At 41.8% G+C, this 16,167-nt stretch overlaps 1 protein-coding gene across 3 annotated transcripts in view; it reads right to left on the reverse strand.

The window, feature by feature from the left end:
- Window positions 1–16,167, reverse strand: part of TOPBP1 (DNA topoisomerase II binding protein 1) — a 95,321-nt gene that overhangs the window by 25,845 nt on the left and 53,309 nt on the right. For all 3 annotated transcript variants that reach the window (XM_073630353.1, XM_073630351.1, XM_073630352.1), the window contains 4 exons: window positions 14,368–14,480; window positions 7,722–7,848; window positions 1,837–1,971; window positions 1,562–1,670 (listed from right to left, as the gene is read on the reverse strand). In XM_073630353.1, coding sequence (XP_073486454.1) covers window positions 1,562–1,670; window positions 1,837–1,971; window positions 7,722–7,848; window positions 14,368–14,480 — 484 coding nt within the window. The remainder of the gene's footprint in view (window positions 1–1,561; window positions 1,671–1,836; window positions 1,972–7,721; window positions 7,849–14,367; window positions 14,481–16,167) is intronic.

Genomic DNA, 16,167 nt, shown 5'->3' on the forward strand with positions numbered 1-16,167 from the left:
TGAATGCCTACTGGTTTTGAGACTAATAGGTTTGACTGAAATGATACACATTTCTCCTTATGGATCAAGAGAAAGGATGTATAGGGTTTTTGGCCTCTGGAAACCCAAAGGCTATAGAAGTGGCAAAAGTTTTCCAAAAAATTCAGACACAGTGGCAGAGAAATCTGCATGGTGTTTGCTTGAGAGGGAGCTACAGTCAGGTAAGGGGAATGGTGTCAACATAGGACTTTGCTCTGTGACAAGGGAACAGCTAAAACCATGTTCTGCATTTCCTGCATGCCCTCTGCGGAACACATGCTACTCGGCTCCTTAGCACCTGTGATTCACTATTGCTAATGAGGGAATCCACAGTGGGGCATGCGTGGTTCAGCAGGGCAGAATAGATGGGGTTATGCATACCCAGAGAGGGTGCCACTACAACCCAGGAGCTGACCAAGTTTCTGTGACTCTGTCGATATAGAATATGGCCACAGGAATGAATGCAGAAATGTAATGTATGCATTGTCGGAAGAATAGGTGGGTGGAAACACATCATCTCAGAAGCATGGCGCATGCAGATGTAACAACGTCATGTGAGAGACGTGACGCAGTTATCTCATTCTCTGAGACCAAGTCCAGATTATCTGAAGGTCATAGCACACTATGCAGTTTGTGTTGTTTAAAGCTAGGAATTGGAGTCCACATATAGGGAAACCCCATCTTACCTTATTCACAACATGACACTGGGCTTATTATAGCCCAGGCTATGGCACAGTTGGCATGCTGCTAAAGGGGTTTTCGGCATCTGGGAACCACAGAAATTGACCACAGCCCTGGACCTGTACACCAACTTGCAGCTAACCACACATTGCACTTTGTGCCAAGGTCAGTGCCTAATGCAAGATCCAGTGCCTGAAGCAAAAGTTACAGGGCGACTCCACAGAGTGGTGCCTGGGTGTTGTTCCTGAGATACACACTGACAGTAACCAATTTGGGAAACTGCTAGGTAGTGCAAGGCAATACCCAGTCAGATGTTGATAAATTCAGATGAAGAAAAACGTGAGTAATTTAAAAAGGAAAAATACTTTTGTGGAGGAGAACAGGTCATCACCTAAAAGGACACTAACGAAAAAACTGGATCCTCATGGGAGTAGGTGGGGATATGTGGGTGTGCTGTAGGGGTGGCCCTAGCAGAAACTTTGCCAGTGTCCAATCACCCAAAAGTAGCAGCAAATAACCCATGGTCTATGAATACCAGTCCTGTACCCTCTATTCTTTGATTAAGATATACAATTTTCCCGCAAACATGCCCGACTAAACAATGACAGGACATACAGCATTTAAAATCAGTGAATTAAGCCGCTTGGAAATTTTTAGAAAGATCATTGTGCATTTATCTGCTCTGGTCCCTGCACAATTTTGGGAAGATTATATGGTATGGTAAAAGAAAGACAGTAAAGTGTTGAAGGAAAGTTTGTAATTTGCTGGTTGTATGCTTTATAAGGGCTCCTGCACACAGACGTCCCCTTCTCCTCATTGCTTTTTTAAATATACGGGTACATTTGGTTTTATAATCATTTACCTCCTTTAACATCACTTGAAGCATTTTCAGCTTTGTCAGAGTTGCGTGTCGTATTAGGGGAAATTTCAGCCATTTCAGGTTGTTCATCTTCGTCTGGCAGACAATTATTCTGTAATGTTAAGAAAAAAAAAAAAAAAAAATTTAGAGATAGATAGATCTATCTATCTAATATATTCTATAAAATCTCAGTTACATTAAACAGCTGCAAGTCGCTACATTTTCAATTCCGGAGTTTTAGATATCGCAAAATAAACCCTGGTAAATAACAGATGTACCTCCTCTTTTAAGGTTGTAGAAAGTTTATTGCTGCTGTGTGGTACGTCTAAAACAGCGCTGATATCCAAGCTCATTTTTGGATTGTAGGTGTGAGGATAGAGAGTCTCAGGGACACGCCTCTGTTCTTCTGCACACTGTAATAATAAAATACTGAAAGCATGAATGAGAGCAAAAAGAGGGGAAAAAAAATTGAAAATTGGGTCATTTGGCAAATAACTTCATCGTATGTTTGTAATCAGCACTGATGTGAAGAAGGGTCATCACATAATTTAGTAATCTATGAAAATAAATGTTGAAAATACCCCTAGTAAATGTAAATCTAACAGTGGATATATTAAGTTGGGGAATTAACCACTTAAGGACCAGCTTATTTTTCAAACTTGTTGTTTACAAGTTAAAATAATTTTTTTTTTTTTGCTAGAAAATTACTTAGAAAAAAAAAATATATAATGTTTGGGGGTTCCAACACCCTAGAGCAGTGATGGCGAACCTTGGCACCCCTGATGTTTTGGAACTACATCTCCCATGATGCTCCACTACACTGCAGAGTGCATTAGCATCATGGGAAATGTAGTTCCAAAACATCTGCGGTGCCAAGGTTCGCCATCACTGCCCTAGAGAATAAAATGGCAGTCAATGCAAAACTTTTTGTCACACCCTTATTTATGCGGTGGTCTTACAAGCGCACTTTTTTTAATTAAAAAATAAAACAGTAAAGTTAGCCCAATTTTTTTTTATATTGTAAAAGATAATGTTACACTGAGTAAATTGATACCAAACATGTCCCGCTTCAAAGTTGCACCCGCTCATGGAATGGCGACAAACTTTTACCCTTAAAAATCTCGACGTGACGATTAAAAAATGCTACAGGTTGCAGGTTTTGTGTTATAGAGGAGGTCTAAAGCTAGAATTATTGCTCTTGCTTTAACGATCGTGGCGATACCTCACGTGTGGTTTCAACACCGCTTTCATATGTGGGTGCTACTCATGTATGCATTCACTTCTGCATGCGAGCTCGACGGGGCGCGTTAAAAAAATAAAAAATTAATTTTACCTTTTATTTTTACACTTTCTTTTTAAAAAAATGGTGTCACTTTTATTCCTATTACAAGGAATGTAAACATCCCTTTTAACAGAAAAAAAGCATGACAGGACCTCTTAAATAGGAGATCTGGGGTCAAAAAGACCTCAGATCTTAATTTACACTAAAATGCAATAAAAATTAATTTAAAAAACAGTCGTTTGAAAAAATAAAGATAAAAATGTTGCTTTAAAGAGCTATGGGTGGAAGTGACGTTTTGACGCCACTTCCGCCCTGCAATGGTATGGAGCCAGGTGGGGGCCATCTTTAGCTCACTCAGCATGGATCCTTTCAAAGTGGATAAGAGTCCGTGAATTGCACAGAAACACGATATATGCATCAATAAATTAGGTCCATGGTCTCCTCCATGCTAGCTTGCCAATGCGTTTTGCAACATTAATTGCTTCCTCAGGAAATACTGGGTAGATGCATATTGGCCCTGAAAAACAGGTATTGGATGACACAACACAAGACAGACTGGGAGCCAATTCAATCCATGCACAGATCAAATTCCAAATATTGAAGGCATTCAATCCTCTTATGATACACCCTCAATAGGGGAAAGGAAAGAGGGATCCAACCTAGAGTGACTAAACGGACCAATAAAAGTGAAATAAAATAGATCACTATAAACTCAGTACACGGGATAGACAAGTCAGATTATGGTTGTCGTGGATAGTCATAACATCTCTCAAACCTGAGGCTAACACTTTCATATTTCAAGCCAAATTGGCCAATTCAGCGGGAGAAGCCTTCCAATGTTATAACCGGTATCCCTTGTCTGGGGACTCAATAGTGGAGACAAACACAACCCTGACAGAGTAACAGGTACCTGGGAAGTCTCGATAAACGGGTGTTCCCGTCGGCTCGCATATATATTTTATAATCTACTGCCTTATGTTATGCCCACAAAGTCCATCATTTTTTTTTACTGAGTTTTCACTCTTTTCAAACCTTTTATATATCAATTGTTGGCATGGTGGGGGTCTTCCCTTTCTATTTTTCTGACACTAGAAACTGCTATATAATTATTTAGAACCCCCAAACATTATAATATACGTATGTACGTATAAAAATTTATATACTTTTTTTTTTTTAATTTTAGCAGAGACCCTAGAGAATAAAATGGCAATCGTTGCAATATTTTATGTCACACTGTACTTGCGCAGCGGTCTTTCAAATGCATTTTTTTTATTCAAAGAAATACACTTTCATGAATTAAAAAAATAAAATAAAAAATATAGTATAGTTAGCCCATTTTTTTTTTTTTTAAATTGCACATGCTCATGGAATGGCAACAAACTACAGTACTTAAAAAATCTCCATAGGCAACGCTTTAAAAAATGTTAATGATTATCATTTTAGAGTTATAGAGGAGTGCTAGTGCAAGAATGATTGCTCTTGCTCTAATGATCGCGGCGATACCTCACATGTGTAGTTTGAACACGGTTTACATTTGTGGGCGCAACTTATGTATGTGTTCCCTTCTGTCCGCGAGCACGGAGGGATGGGGCGCTTTAATTTTTTTTTTTTTTTTTTTTACTTTTACACTGTCCCTTTAAAAAAAAAAAATTTTTGATCACTTTTATTGCTGTCACAAAGAATGTAAAACATCCCTTGTGACAGTAATAGTCAGTGACAGGTACTCTTTATGGAGGGATCTGGGGTCTACAAGACACCAAATTACCCCTTTGCACTTAAAAGCATTCAAAACACCAAGTTTGGCTGTTTTGAATGCTGTAATTTATTTTTTTTAATCTGGCGCATTTAAGTCTTCAGTAAACATCGCTTCCGGGTTACTAGATTCGAAGCCCCGATCAAAGCTGATTGCAGCATTCTTCGGGTCTACGGCCAGCCGCCGGTCGTGCTGGCTGGTCTCTTGGGCCTCACAGTGGGACAGGAGAGCCCAGACAAGGCACGCAAGGCGATGGGAGGGGAACGTCCCCTCTCACGGCTTGTGAGAACAATCAAGCGGCTGCTTAGCCGCATCGATTGTTATCATAAGAAAGCTCTAAAAAAAAATGCTACAGCGGTGATGCGTGCAGCTGCATGCATCACTCCGGTACAACCCCTTCAAGCCGAGGCTACATATTTGGGGTTAGTGTATAGTACAAGTGCTCTAAAAGACCTTTCAAAACTATTAAAAAAAAAAAAAAAAAAAAAAAAAAGCAGTAACAGTTATTGTGCACTTTATTCTAAAATACTGGGAAAGGTATTGCTCATTCTGTTTACAAATATAGCAAATTAGGCAAATAGTATAAAACTATCCTATAGGGCAGGTTGGGCAAACTGCAGCCTTCCAGCTGCCTTTGGGAGTCATTCCTGTAGCTCGAGCTTGCAATGCCTCATGGGAAATGTAGTTCCACAACAGTTGGAGTGACATAGTTTGCCTACCCCTGCTATGGGATCTACATATTTGATGGCGATTGCAGTTATGAGGACCCCATATATCCCCTCCCATGCCCAGCAATCCTAAGTTCTGTAGCAAACAATTAAGATCAAAGAGGAGAGATTGGCCTGTGTCAAAATTTTCGTGATCCTACAGTACAGGACACAGGCATGTTCAGGGACTGGGACCTCCCTAAGCATCACAAATGAGGGGCGGGTAACAAGACAACAAAAAACAGCCAACATACCTCCTACAAAAAAAAAAAAACTGGAGTTGACAACCAATTCAAACAGCAGCCTGAAGCACTCTCAAACAAATACAATATCAGCTGAGGCCTGAATGTTCACTCAGGGAACCTCCTGCAAGATCCTTCCAGGAGAGCAAATAACCCAAGCTGTGGCAGTGAGAGGGTCAGGGGGAGGGGATGAAACAGAGTAAAATGATAACTACTGTCTTAATGGTGCTCTTATGTTTGATTGTAAATGACAATGATGTATCTGGAATCGAGAGTGTTGAATTGTATGTTTTTGTTTATATCTTAAAAAATCTTTTTGCGAAAAAAAAAAAAAAGCTGTGGTGGTGAGGTAGACTAACATCTCTAACCACAATCCATAGAGTGGAGCGCCACCTCCCAAGGGTGTTCTGGAGCAGGACAAAAAGGTCTCGTGTTCAATTACCTTAACCTCCCTGACGGTATTCCCGAGTGTGGCTCGGGGTGAAATTTTCAGTACCAAAAGCGGTAACCCCGAGCCACACTCAGGATCACATCGCAGGATCCAGGCAAAGTTACTTACCTTGTCCCCAGGATCCTGCGATGTCTCCCCACTGTGTGTGCAAGCTGTCCTCCGCTGGATCTATCACAGTGCCGAGCTCCATTTCCTGCGAGCGTTGCGACGCACTGGGACGGAGCATGGCGCCAAATTCAAAAAGTAAAAAAACACAACACATACAGTACACTGTAATCTTACAGATTACATTACTGTATCAAATTATTTCACATCCCTTTTGTCCCTAGTGGTTTGTCCAGTGCGCTGCATGCAGTTTTATATTATAAATACTGTTCTTTCTGCCTGGAAACTGGAGATTGTCCATAGCAACCAAAAAGTGCCCCTTTACATCAAAAGCGGTTTTAGACCAGCTAGAAAACAGCAATAATAAATCAGAATCACTTGCAGAATTGAGCGATAGCGATTTGTGGGGAAATCTGTCAAACACTGAAAGTAATAACAACGACAATTCTGCAACTGAGCAAATTTCAGTGTTTTTGATTTGATTACATTATTGAATAATTTTTATTATATTATTATGTTATAATTATTGATAGTTTATTATAATATAATTTATGATTTCGTGTTTCAAACTTTATCATACCCGGGATGTCTACTAGACTCTTGTTTGGACAGATTTAAGTGGGTTATTCCTAAGAATTACAGGCCTACAATATAAAAACGCCAAATTTCCATGCAAAACAATGTACCGCTTTGAGCATCAAAAATCTGAAATAATCATACCACCAGGGAGATTAAAGTGTTTGTTAAGGCAAAAGTGCAAATAACTGCCAGCCCCTATATTATACTCAGTCATACCACACTGTGCAAGTCTTTTCTAAAAATGAGCCATGTAAATACCTTTTAGGGTGATCTTCATGCCGATCACGTGACTCGCGGCTGCTTTACACCTCCGATACATGGCTTCTCCAGGAAGGGGCTGAGATCTCCCTCGGACATCAGCCGGTGAGGTCACGTGGCCGCTCAGCCCCTCCCGCAGAAGCCTGAAGATGGCTCTAAAAATGTATTTACAAGCCACATTTTTAGAAAAAAGATTTACACAGTGTGGTATGCCTGCCTATAATATTGGGGCAGGCAGTGACCATTGTAAGTTTTTTATTTTTTTTATTTCTACTAATAGTGTGGGGGGGGGGGGAGAGAGACACAGACACGGAGTTGACAGGGAGGAGGGGGTGAGGGGGAGAGAGGAGGGCAAAGAGAACAGCTGCGGATGGCGGAGGGATGTACACTGACCACGGCTGGTCAGGGCTCAGCAGCTCAGATTATCGTGGTCAGCGCAGAGAGGGGGGATACAGGAAGTGGCAGGATCAGCCAGGTTTTTTACAGTTTAGAGGGGGGCAGATTAAACAGCACAAGCACTGTGTTGTGTAATCTGCTTTAAGGGAACAGGATCTGTATTTTTTTGGGAGGGTTAAAACTTTAAGGTACCTGTCTATTATCCAGTAGTCTCTGAATCTGCCTGTGTCCTGTTTGGTAGGATCAAGAAATACTGCTTTACAGAACCTTGGCCGTCTGGGTTCACCACACATGTGACAAACATCACTATCATCAAAAAGTATTAAAAAAAACAAAAAAAAACAAAAAACACACACAACACAAACATCCACAACTATTACATATACATACAGTCATGAGCCAGTGCTCAGATACAATGTGAATGCCATTTCTTTCTTTAACAGACTTGAATTCTCGATTTGTGTCATTTTGTCTTCCTTGATAAATGAAGTGTGTTACACTTTCATCAAAGCACCATCTGGGTAAATAAAATCAACATTAGTCACACAAAACTAAAAAAAAAAAAATTAATTAAAAACAGTAAATTTAACCACTGCAGCCCCGGAAGGATTTACCCCCTTCCTGACCAGAGCACTTTTTACAATTTGGCACTACGTTGCTTTAACTACTAATTGCGCGGTCATGCAATGCTGTACCCAAACAAAATTTGTGTCCTTTTCTTCCCACAAATAGAGCTTTCTTTTGATAGTATTTGATCACCTCTGCCATTTTTATTTTTTGCGCTATAAACGGAAAAAGACCGAAAATTTTGAAAAAAAATGATATTTTCTACTTTTTGTCCCCAAGCTATTTGCTGAGAGGCATGTTGAGTCCATGGAATATTTTATATTTTGACACAAGTTGCGGGAAAGTGACAAATTTTTTTTTTTTTTTTTGCACAAAGTTGTAACTAAATGATATATTGCTCACACAGGCCATGGGCATATGTGGAATTGCACCCCAAAATACATTTAGCTGCTTCTCCTAAATATGGGGATACTACATGTGTGGGACTTTTTGGGAGCCTAGCCGCGTACGGGGCCCCGAAAACCAATCTCTGCCTTCAGGATTTCTAAGGGTGTAAATTTTTTATTTCACTCTTCACTGCCTATCACAGTTTCGGAGGCCATGGAATGCCCAGGTGGCACAAACCCCCCCCCAAATGACCCCATTTTGGAAAGTAGACACCCCAAGCTATTTGCTGAGAGGCATGGTGAGTATTTTGCAGCTCTCATTTGTTTTTGAAAATGAAGAAAGACAAGAAAAAACTTTTTTTTTTTTTTTTTTTTTTTCTTTTTTCAATTTTCAAAACTTTGTGACAAAAAGTAAGGTTTGCAAAATACTCACTATACCTCTCAGCAAATAGCTTGGGGTGTCTACTTTCCAAAATAGGGTCATTTGGGGGGGTTTTGTGCCACCTGGGCATTCCATTGCCTCCGAAACTGTGATAGGCAGTGAAGAGTGAAATCAAAAATTTACGCCCTTAGAAAGCCTGAAGGCGGTGCTTGGTTTTCGGGGTCCTGTACGCGGCTAGGCTCCCAAAAAGTCTCACACGTGGTATCCGTACTCAGGAGAAGCAACAGAATGTATTTTGGGGTGCTATTTCACATATTCCCATGGCATGTTTGAGCAATATATCATTTAGTGACAACTTTGTGCAAAAAAAAAAAAAAAAATTGTCTCTTTCCCGCAACTTGCGTCACAATATAAAATATTCCATGGACTCGACATGCCTCTCAGCAAATAGCTTGGGGTGTCTACTTTCCAAAATGGGGTCATTTGGGGGGGTTTTGAACTGTCCTGGCATTTTATGCACAACATTTAGAAGCTTATGTCACACATCACCCACTCTTCTAACCACTTGAAGACAAAGCCCTTTCTGACACTTTTTGTTTACATGAAAAAAATTTTTTTTGCTAGAAAATTACTTTGAACCTCTAAACATTATATATAATTTTTTAAAGCAAATGCCCTACAGATTAAAATGGTGGGTGTTTCATTTTTTTTTTTCACACAGTATTTGCGCAGCGATTTTTCAAACGCATTTTTTGGGGAAAAAACAGACTTTTTAAAATTTTAATGCACTAAAACACACTATATTGCCCAAATGTTTGATGAAATAAAAAAGATGATCTTAGGCCGAGTACATGGATACCAAACATGACATGCTTTAAAATTGCGCACAAAACGTGCAGTGGCAACAAAATAAATACATTTTTAAAAGCCTTTAAAAGCCTTTACAGGTTACCACTTTAGATTTACAGAATTGCTGTTTACATTTGACGCCAAACCAAAGCTTGCGTTCGCCTTAGCGTGAGAGCAGGGGGGGACAGGGGTGCTTTTTTTTTTTTTTTTTTTCTCTTTATTATTTTTTTGCTTTTTTATCTTATTTTTAAACTGTTCCTTTCATTTTTTTTTTTTTTTTTTAATCATTTTTATTGTTATCTCAGGGAATGTAAATATCCCCTATGATAGCAATAGGTAGTGACAGGTACTCTTTTTTGAAAAAATTGGGGTCTATTAGACCTTAGATCTCTCCTCTGCCCACACCAAGATCGGTGTGATAAAATGCTTTCCCAATGGCGCTGTTTACATCCGGCGAAATCTAAGTCATGAAATGCTCGTAGCTTCCGGTTTCTTAGGCCATAGAGATGTTTGGAGCCATTCTGGTCTCTGATCAGCTCTATGGTCAGCTGGCTGAATCACCGGCTGCATTCTCAGGTTCCCTGTTGGGACAGGAGAGCCAGAGAAAAACACGGAAGACGGTTGGGGGGGGGGGGTGTCATTCCCTCCCACTGCTTGTAAAAGCAGTCTAGAGGCTAATTAGCCGCTAGGATTGCTTTTACATGAAAGCCGACCGCTGGCTGAAAAGAATGATACCAAGATGATACCTAAACCTGCAGGCATCATTCTGGTATAACCACTCAAAGTCATGAATGGCGTACCTGAAGACAAAAAAATGGTTAACAATAAAACACAGTAAACGGTAAAGTATAAAAAATTGCATACCTGAAAAGCAAACAGGATAAAACATAATAACAATAAAACATTGCAGAATAGAATACAGTAAAAAAGAGCAGAACAATAGAGAATAGAGAGAGAGAGAGAACAATAAAAACGACAACTATTTTTTTTTTTTTTTTACACTTTTTTTTGTAACTAACTTTTATAACTGTAACCGGTTCCAGGTTCGGGTCTCTCAAAATGCGATGGCATCTTGGGAGACCCTGTGAAAGTGTGCCTAGTTTGTGCAATGCTGTACCCTACGCTAATACTCAACTAGTGCATGGTAGCGTTCAAAACATTCACCAATGCAAAGACCAGGATTGTCAGGACAGGAGGGACAATAATAGCGGGTGTCACGCTTGCTGCAGACACGACATCTTTTTTGGGGGGGTTCGTTGGGTAGGGGTACTCGGGAGGACATAAAGAAAATGCCTCTCATGCAGCCGACTGCATTTGGTTGGGGATGTGAATGGGGGAAGTACGGGCGCTGCAGAAGTGGTGGGTTCCCAATTATTAGGATTGGCGAATGCAGCAGGAAGGGCATTATGGGCACAACGGGCCTGTGTTTGTCTTCTTGGTGGCAGTGGGACACTACTTGTGCTTGCCACCTCACCAGCTTGAACTGCACTTATGGGACTTGCCACGTCACCAAGTGTTACTGCAGTGCTGGTTTGACTACGACCGGGGTGTACTAGGCCGCTGGTGCTTACCAGTTCACCAAAACGCTACCAAAAAAACTGTTAGCGATCGCAGGGATCAGGCCTGACTCTGCGAATGCTGCAGTTATGTGTTTAGTGTTTTGTAAGTGACAGTGATCGATCGATACTGCACTTGGGTGGGCTGGGCTGGGCGGAGGGGCAAAACGCAGGTGCTAGCAGGTATCTGGGCTGATCCCCCTAACACTGCGTTTTTGGGAACCCTAAACTGCTGGGGATGCTAGTATAGATCTGATCGGATCAGATATTGATCCGATCAGATACTATACCACTAAGGGAGGTGTACGGTGCGTGCGTGGGTGTTAGCAGTACTGGCGCTAACCTGACGCTGCCTGGGGCTGGTGCTTGCCAGTTCACCAAAACGCTACCAGAAAAACTGTTAGCGATCGCAGGGATCAGGCCTGACTCTGCGAACACTGTAGTTATGCGTTTAGTGTTTTGTAAGTGACAGTGATCGATCGATACTGCACTTGGGTGGGCTGGGCGGAGGGGCAAAACGCAGGTGCTAGCAGGTATCTGGGCTGATACCCCTAACACTGCATTTTTGGGAACCCTAAACTGCTGGGGACACTAGTATAGATCTGATCGGATCAGATGATATTGATCCGTTCAGATACTATACCACTAAGGGAGGCGTATGCTGCGTGCGTGGGTGTTAGCGGTACTGGCGCTAACCTGACGCTGCCTGGGGCGACGCATATCACCGCCGGGCGATCAGGGGGCTAAACCTTTATTCGGTAATAAACGGCCGGTGCCCTGACACTATAAAAAAAAATAAACGAACTAACCAGCGTCACCCATAACAGTTATACGGTGATCAGTGGTGAAGGGGTTAACTAGGGGGCAATCAAGGGGTTAAAACGTTTATTAGGTAGTATATGGGGGTCCCTGACGCTATAAAACGCTGACGGCGAACCTAAATATTTACCTCCCTAACTAGCGTCACCAGTGACACTAATACAGCGATCAGAAAAATGATCGCTTAGCGACACTGGTGACGGGGGGTGATCAAGGGGTTAAAACTTTATTAGGGGGGGTTAGGGGGGTACCCTAGACCTAAAGGGGGCTAACACTAACTGCCCTACCACACTAACTGTCACAAACTGACACCATGCAGTAATCAGAAAAAAAAAAAAAAAAACTGCTTGGTGTCAGTGTGACGGGGGGGGGGGGGGGGGGTCGGGGGTGTAATGTGTGCCTGGCATGTTCTACTGTATGTGTGTGTGTTGTGCTCTCACATTACAGTCTTCACTCCTCTGCGCCAGAACAGAAAATGCCGAGCCGAGGAGAGATGACATCATTTCCTCTGCCTCTGTGTACAATACAGTGGCAGGGAAATGATTCCATTGGCTGGGAGCGATCGCGAGGGGGGGGGCACGAATGGATGGCCTCCCCCTCACCTCCGATCGCTGGCGAAGATTTGCCGACCACCGCAGGCACCGGGGGTGGGGGTGGGTGTCCGGTCGGACCCCCCTCCCGCGGGCAGGCAAGGACGTACCTGTAAGTCCTTTTGCTTGCCCGTGCCATTCTGCCGACGTACATCGTCGTGCGGCGGTCGGCAACTGGTTAAATTAAAGCTGAACTCTGAGTAAAACATTAAACACAATGTTGAAGCACATGTATGTATTAAAGGATTTGCAGTTCTGACCAGTCATTTTTGTGATTTATAAACACAAACAGAAGGGTGACATAACCACACCACTGTTAACCTTGAGAAGAATTGGTTCCCCTCCATGAACACAACATGTTGACCAGACAATGAAGAAGCAGGCTCACATTTGTGAGAAATTACCATGCCCAAGAAATTACATAAAGAATGTATGTGATCTATTTTTATGGGATTATATGGGGATAGATCATAACTAGTCCAAAGTATATGTGTACAGTGGAACCTTGGATTAAGAGCATAAACCGTTCCAGGAGAATGTTTGAATTCCAAGTGCATCCAAACGGCTCCAAGTGTCACCGGCGCCCCCCACCTCTGGCCAAATGCGGTACTGAACACCTCAGAGGCTTGAATCCTGCTCGTTTTGCGAGACAACACTCGCAAAACGAGTCAGGATTTTTTAAAAGTAATATCTCGAATTGCGAAACGCTCTTTAACCGCGTTTCTCGCAATCCAAGGTATTACTGTACACCTCAGAGGGAGACAAGCTGTTTATTTATCACAAGACTGTCTCTTGTCTCTCAAATGGACAAACGCTTTTGCTGGTGCCTTCAATAGCCAAATTATATGCATGGCAATTAGGTTTACCCTTCATCTATGGAAGGTTGTGGAATACTGGTGGTGGCCATTTTCCAGACTCCTTGGCACCATAGCTCATGTGGCTTTGGGATGCAATGTTGGCTGACTGTTTGTGTCAGGAGATTGGCTAAAAAAACTTGTAAATATTGAAAGCCAGGTTCAGACGCCATGACTCCTGTAACACTGGTGGAGCTTCATAGCCAAGTAGACTCAAGTTCCAGCCAGTCACTTTCTTGAGAAAGATTAAGATTTGATTGTGCAGTTGGAGCCAATCAGAGTTTGCTCAATGTTGATATCACCCCCCCCCCCCCCCAATTTTCTTACACACTGATGTAGAAAACGTTGCTCTTTCTTCCTATCAGCATGTTTGTCTGCTCATGGACATTCTACAGAGCTCGACTAGCCCTAGTACTGCCGATTCCAAACATAGTCTGCTGCAAAGCTGGCCATACACTGGTCAAAATTTGGCTGGTTCAGCAGGAACTGTCCGAATTTTGATCAGTGTGTGGCTATTCCTGCTCAACAGAAGGTGATCGATCAAAAAATCATGTTGGAATGGGACAGATTGAAAAATTTTCCTCAATTATCTGCAGCTGCTGATCAGTGTATTCTGACAGTTGTGGGAGCTGCAGTCAGATTACAATGTCTAGAGAGAAAGGAAGAGGGAGTCCTGTATTCCCCTTGTTTGTGTTAATGGATGAAATTGCTTTTTTCATTCAATGTATGGTCAGCTTTAGGGATGGCAGAAGGCTGATACCAAGACAAAATTCAGGTACTTGTGTAAAAAAACATACATTTTACAGGAATACTGCATTAAATTGTGTTTTTTCACCTTTTCAGTTTAAAGCTTTGTATTAAACTTTACAAACCACTCAAACAGGTATTATGCTGAACTGAATTGAATTTATTTCATTTGTTTGCAGAGAATAAAAAAAAAAAAAAAAAAAAAAAAAAAAAAAAAAGGAAAGCATGCACTAATTCACTGCCCCAGTAATAGAATACAAATATACAATCTTCCGCCATGCTGTACCTGTACTCTGCTCCAAGAGAAGCAGCTACTGCGTTCAGTTCCCCTTGCTTTTTACTAAGCTTCTTGCTCACACAAATAACTACATCGCTGAGAATTTTGGGTTCCTCGTTTACCTGTTAAAAAAAAAAATGCAGAGTGGGCAATCATTAAATGCAATGAATAAAATATTAAACGTAAATTACCAAATGTGTTTTCTTTGTGACTGGTAAGAGAAAGTACTACAAAGAATAAAATTAATAAACACCATTGGGCCATTCAAAAGACTAATACCCAGGAAGTTAAGTAATCTAATGCATTGCAAGGGCAATGAATACTGCTCGACTGCGTTGGGAAAAGGTTTGATGGGCAGGAGTACCAATTCTGACCCAAGTAGGTGTCAAACTCATTAATGCTGTTGTTTGGATGTGATTACAGATTAGTAAAATGTCTGGGGTTCCCTGAACACAGCAGGATATCATCTATATATAAATTTGATTTTCTCTTGGTACTCTCCAAGCACTGTATTATTGAATACAATGATAATAAAGTATCTAATCTAAGCCCTTGAATTATGGGATGGTCTCAAAATTTGAATAGCTAAGAGTTCTACTGCCAAGGCAAAAAGTAGTGGGTGCAGAAGGCACCCCGTCTAGTACTTGAAACAGCATTAAATGATAAGTTCACCTTTAGTAACATGTTACACCCAACATGTTACTAACTGAGCAGCCCCTGCCGATGAGTGAGTGCTCCAAGTAGTTTACTGATCCTTCCTGTCATTCAGTAAACTGCCTACCCATATGTGGTACAGGCAGACAGCTACACTGACAACCTGCAGGAACCTGAGATTGCACCTATGATCTGCTGGTGCAAAGCTTTACAGGTAGGGATGGGCGAACGGTTCGGCCCGAGCATAACAATGAACATTATGTGCTGTTCGCGGCAAATTCGAAAGCCACGGAACCCCGTTAAAGTTTGTGGGACACTAACATGAAAAACCAAGTGTGCTTATTTTAAAGGCTTATATGCAAGTTATTGTCATTAAAAGTGTTTGGGGATCCGGGTCCTCCCCCAGGGGACATGTATCAATGCAAAAAGAAAGTTTTAAAAAACAGCCGTTTTTTCAGGAGCATTGATTTTGATAATGCTTGAAGTGAAACAATAAAAATGAAATGTTCCTTTAAAATATCGTGCCTGGAGGGTGTTATAGTATGTCTGTATAGTGACGCAGTTTTCCCGTGTTTATAACAGTACCACAGCAAAATGACATTTCTAAAGGAAAAAAAAAGTCATTTAAAACGGATTGCGGCTGTAATGAATTGTCGGGTCTCAGCAATATGGATAAAAACTTATTCAAAAAAATGGCATGGGTCCGTCCCCCCCCCCCCCCCCCCCCCCCCCCCCCCATTACCAGGCCCTAAGGGTCTGGTATGATAATATTAAGGGGAACCCCGAACCAAAAAATGAAAAGAAAAAAAAAAAAAAAATGCGTAAGGTTCCCCCCCCAAAATCTATACCAGACCCTTCAGCTGTGGTATGGATTTTAAAGGGGAAGCCTGTGCCAAAATGTGAAAAAAAAAAAATGACGTAAAATCCATACTAGACCCTTATCCGAGCACGCAACCTGGCAGGCCGCAGGAAAAGAGCGGGGGATGAGAGAGTGCCCCCCCTCCTGAACCGCACCAGGCCACATGCCCTCAACATGGGGAGGGTGCTTTGGAGTAGCCCCCCTAAGCACCTTGTCCCCATGTTGATGGGGACAAGGGCCTCATACCCACAACCCTTGCCCGGTGGTTGTGGGGGTCTGCGGATGGAGGGCGTATC

The sequence above is a fragment of the Aquarana catesbeiana genome, linkage group LG05 (genome assembly GCF_042186555.1).
Source record: "Aquarana catesbeiana isolate 2022-GZ linkage group LG05, ASM4218655v1, whole genome shotgun sequence".
Taxonomy (NCBI): Eukaryota; Metazoa; Chordata; class Amphibia; order Anura; family Ranidae; genus Aquarana; species Aquarana catesbeiana.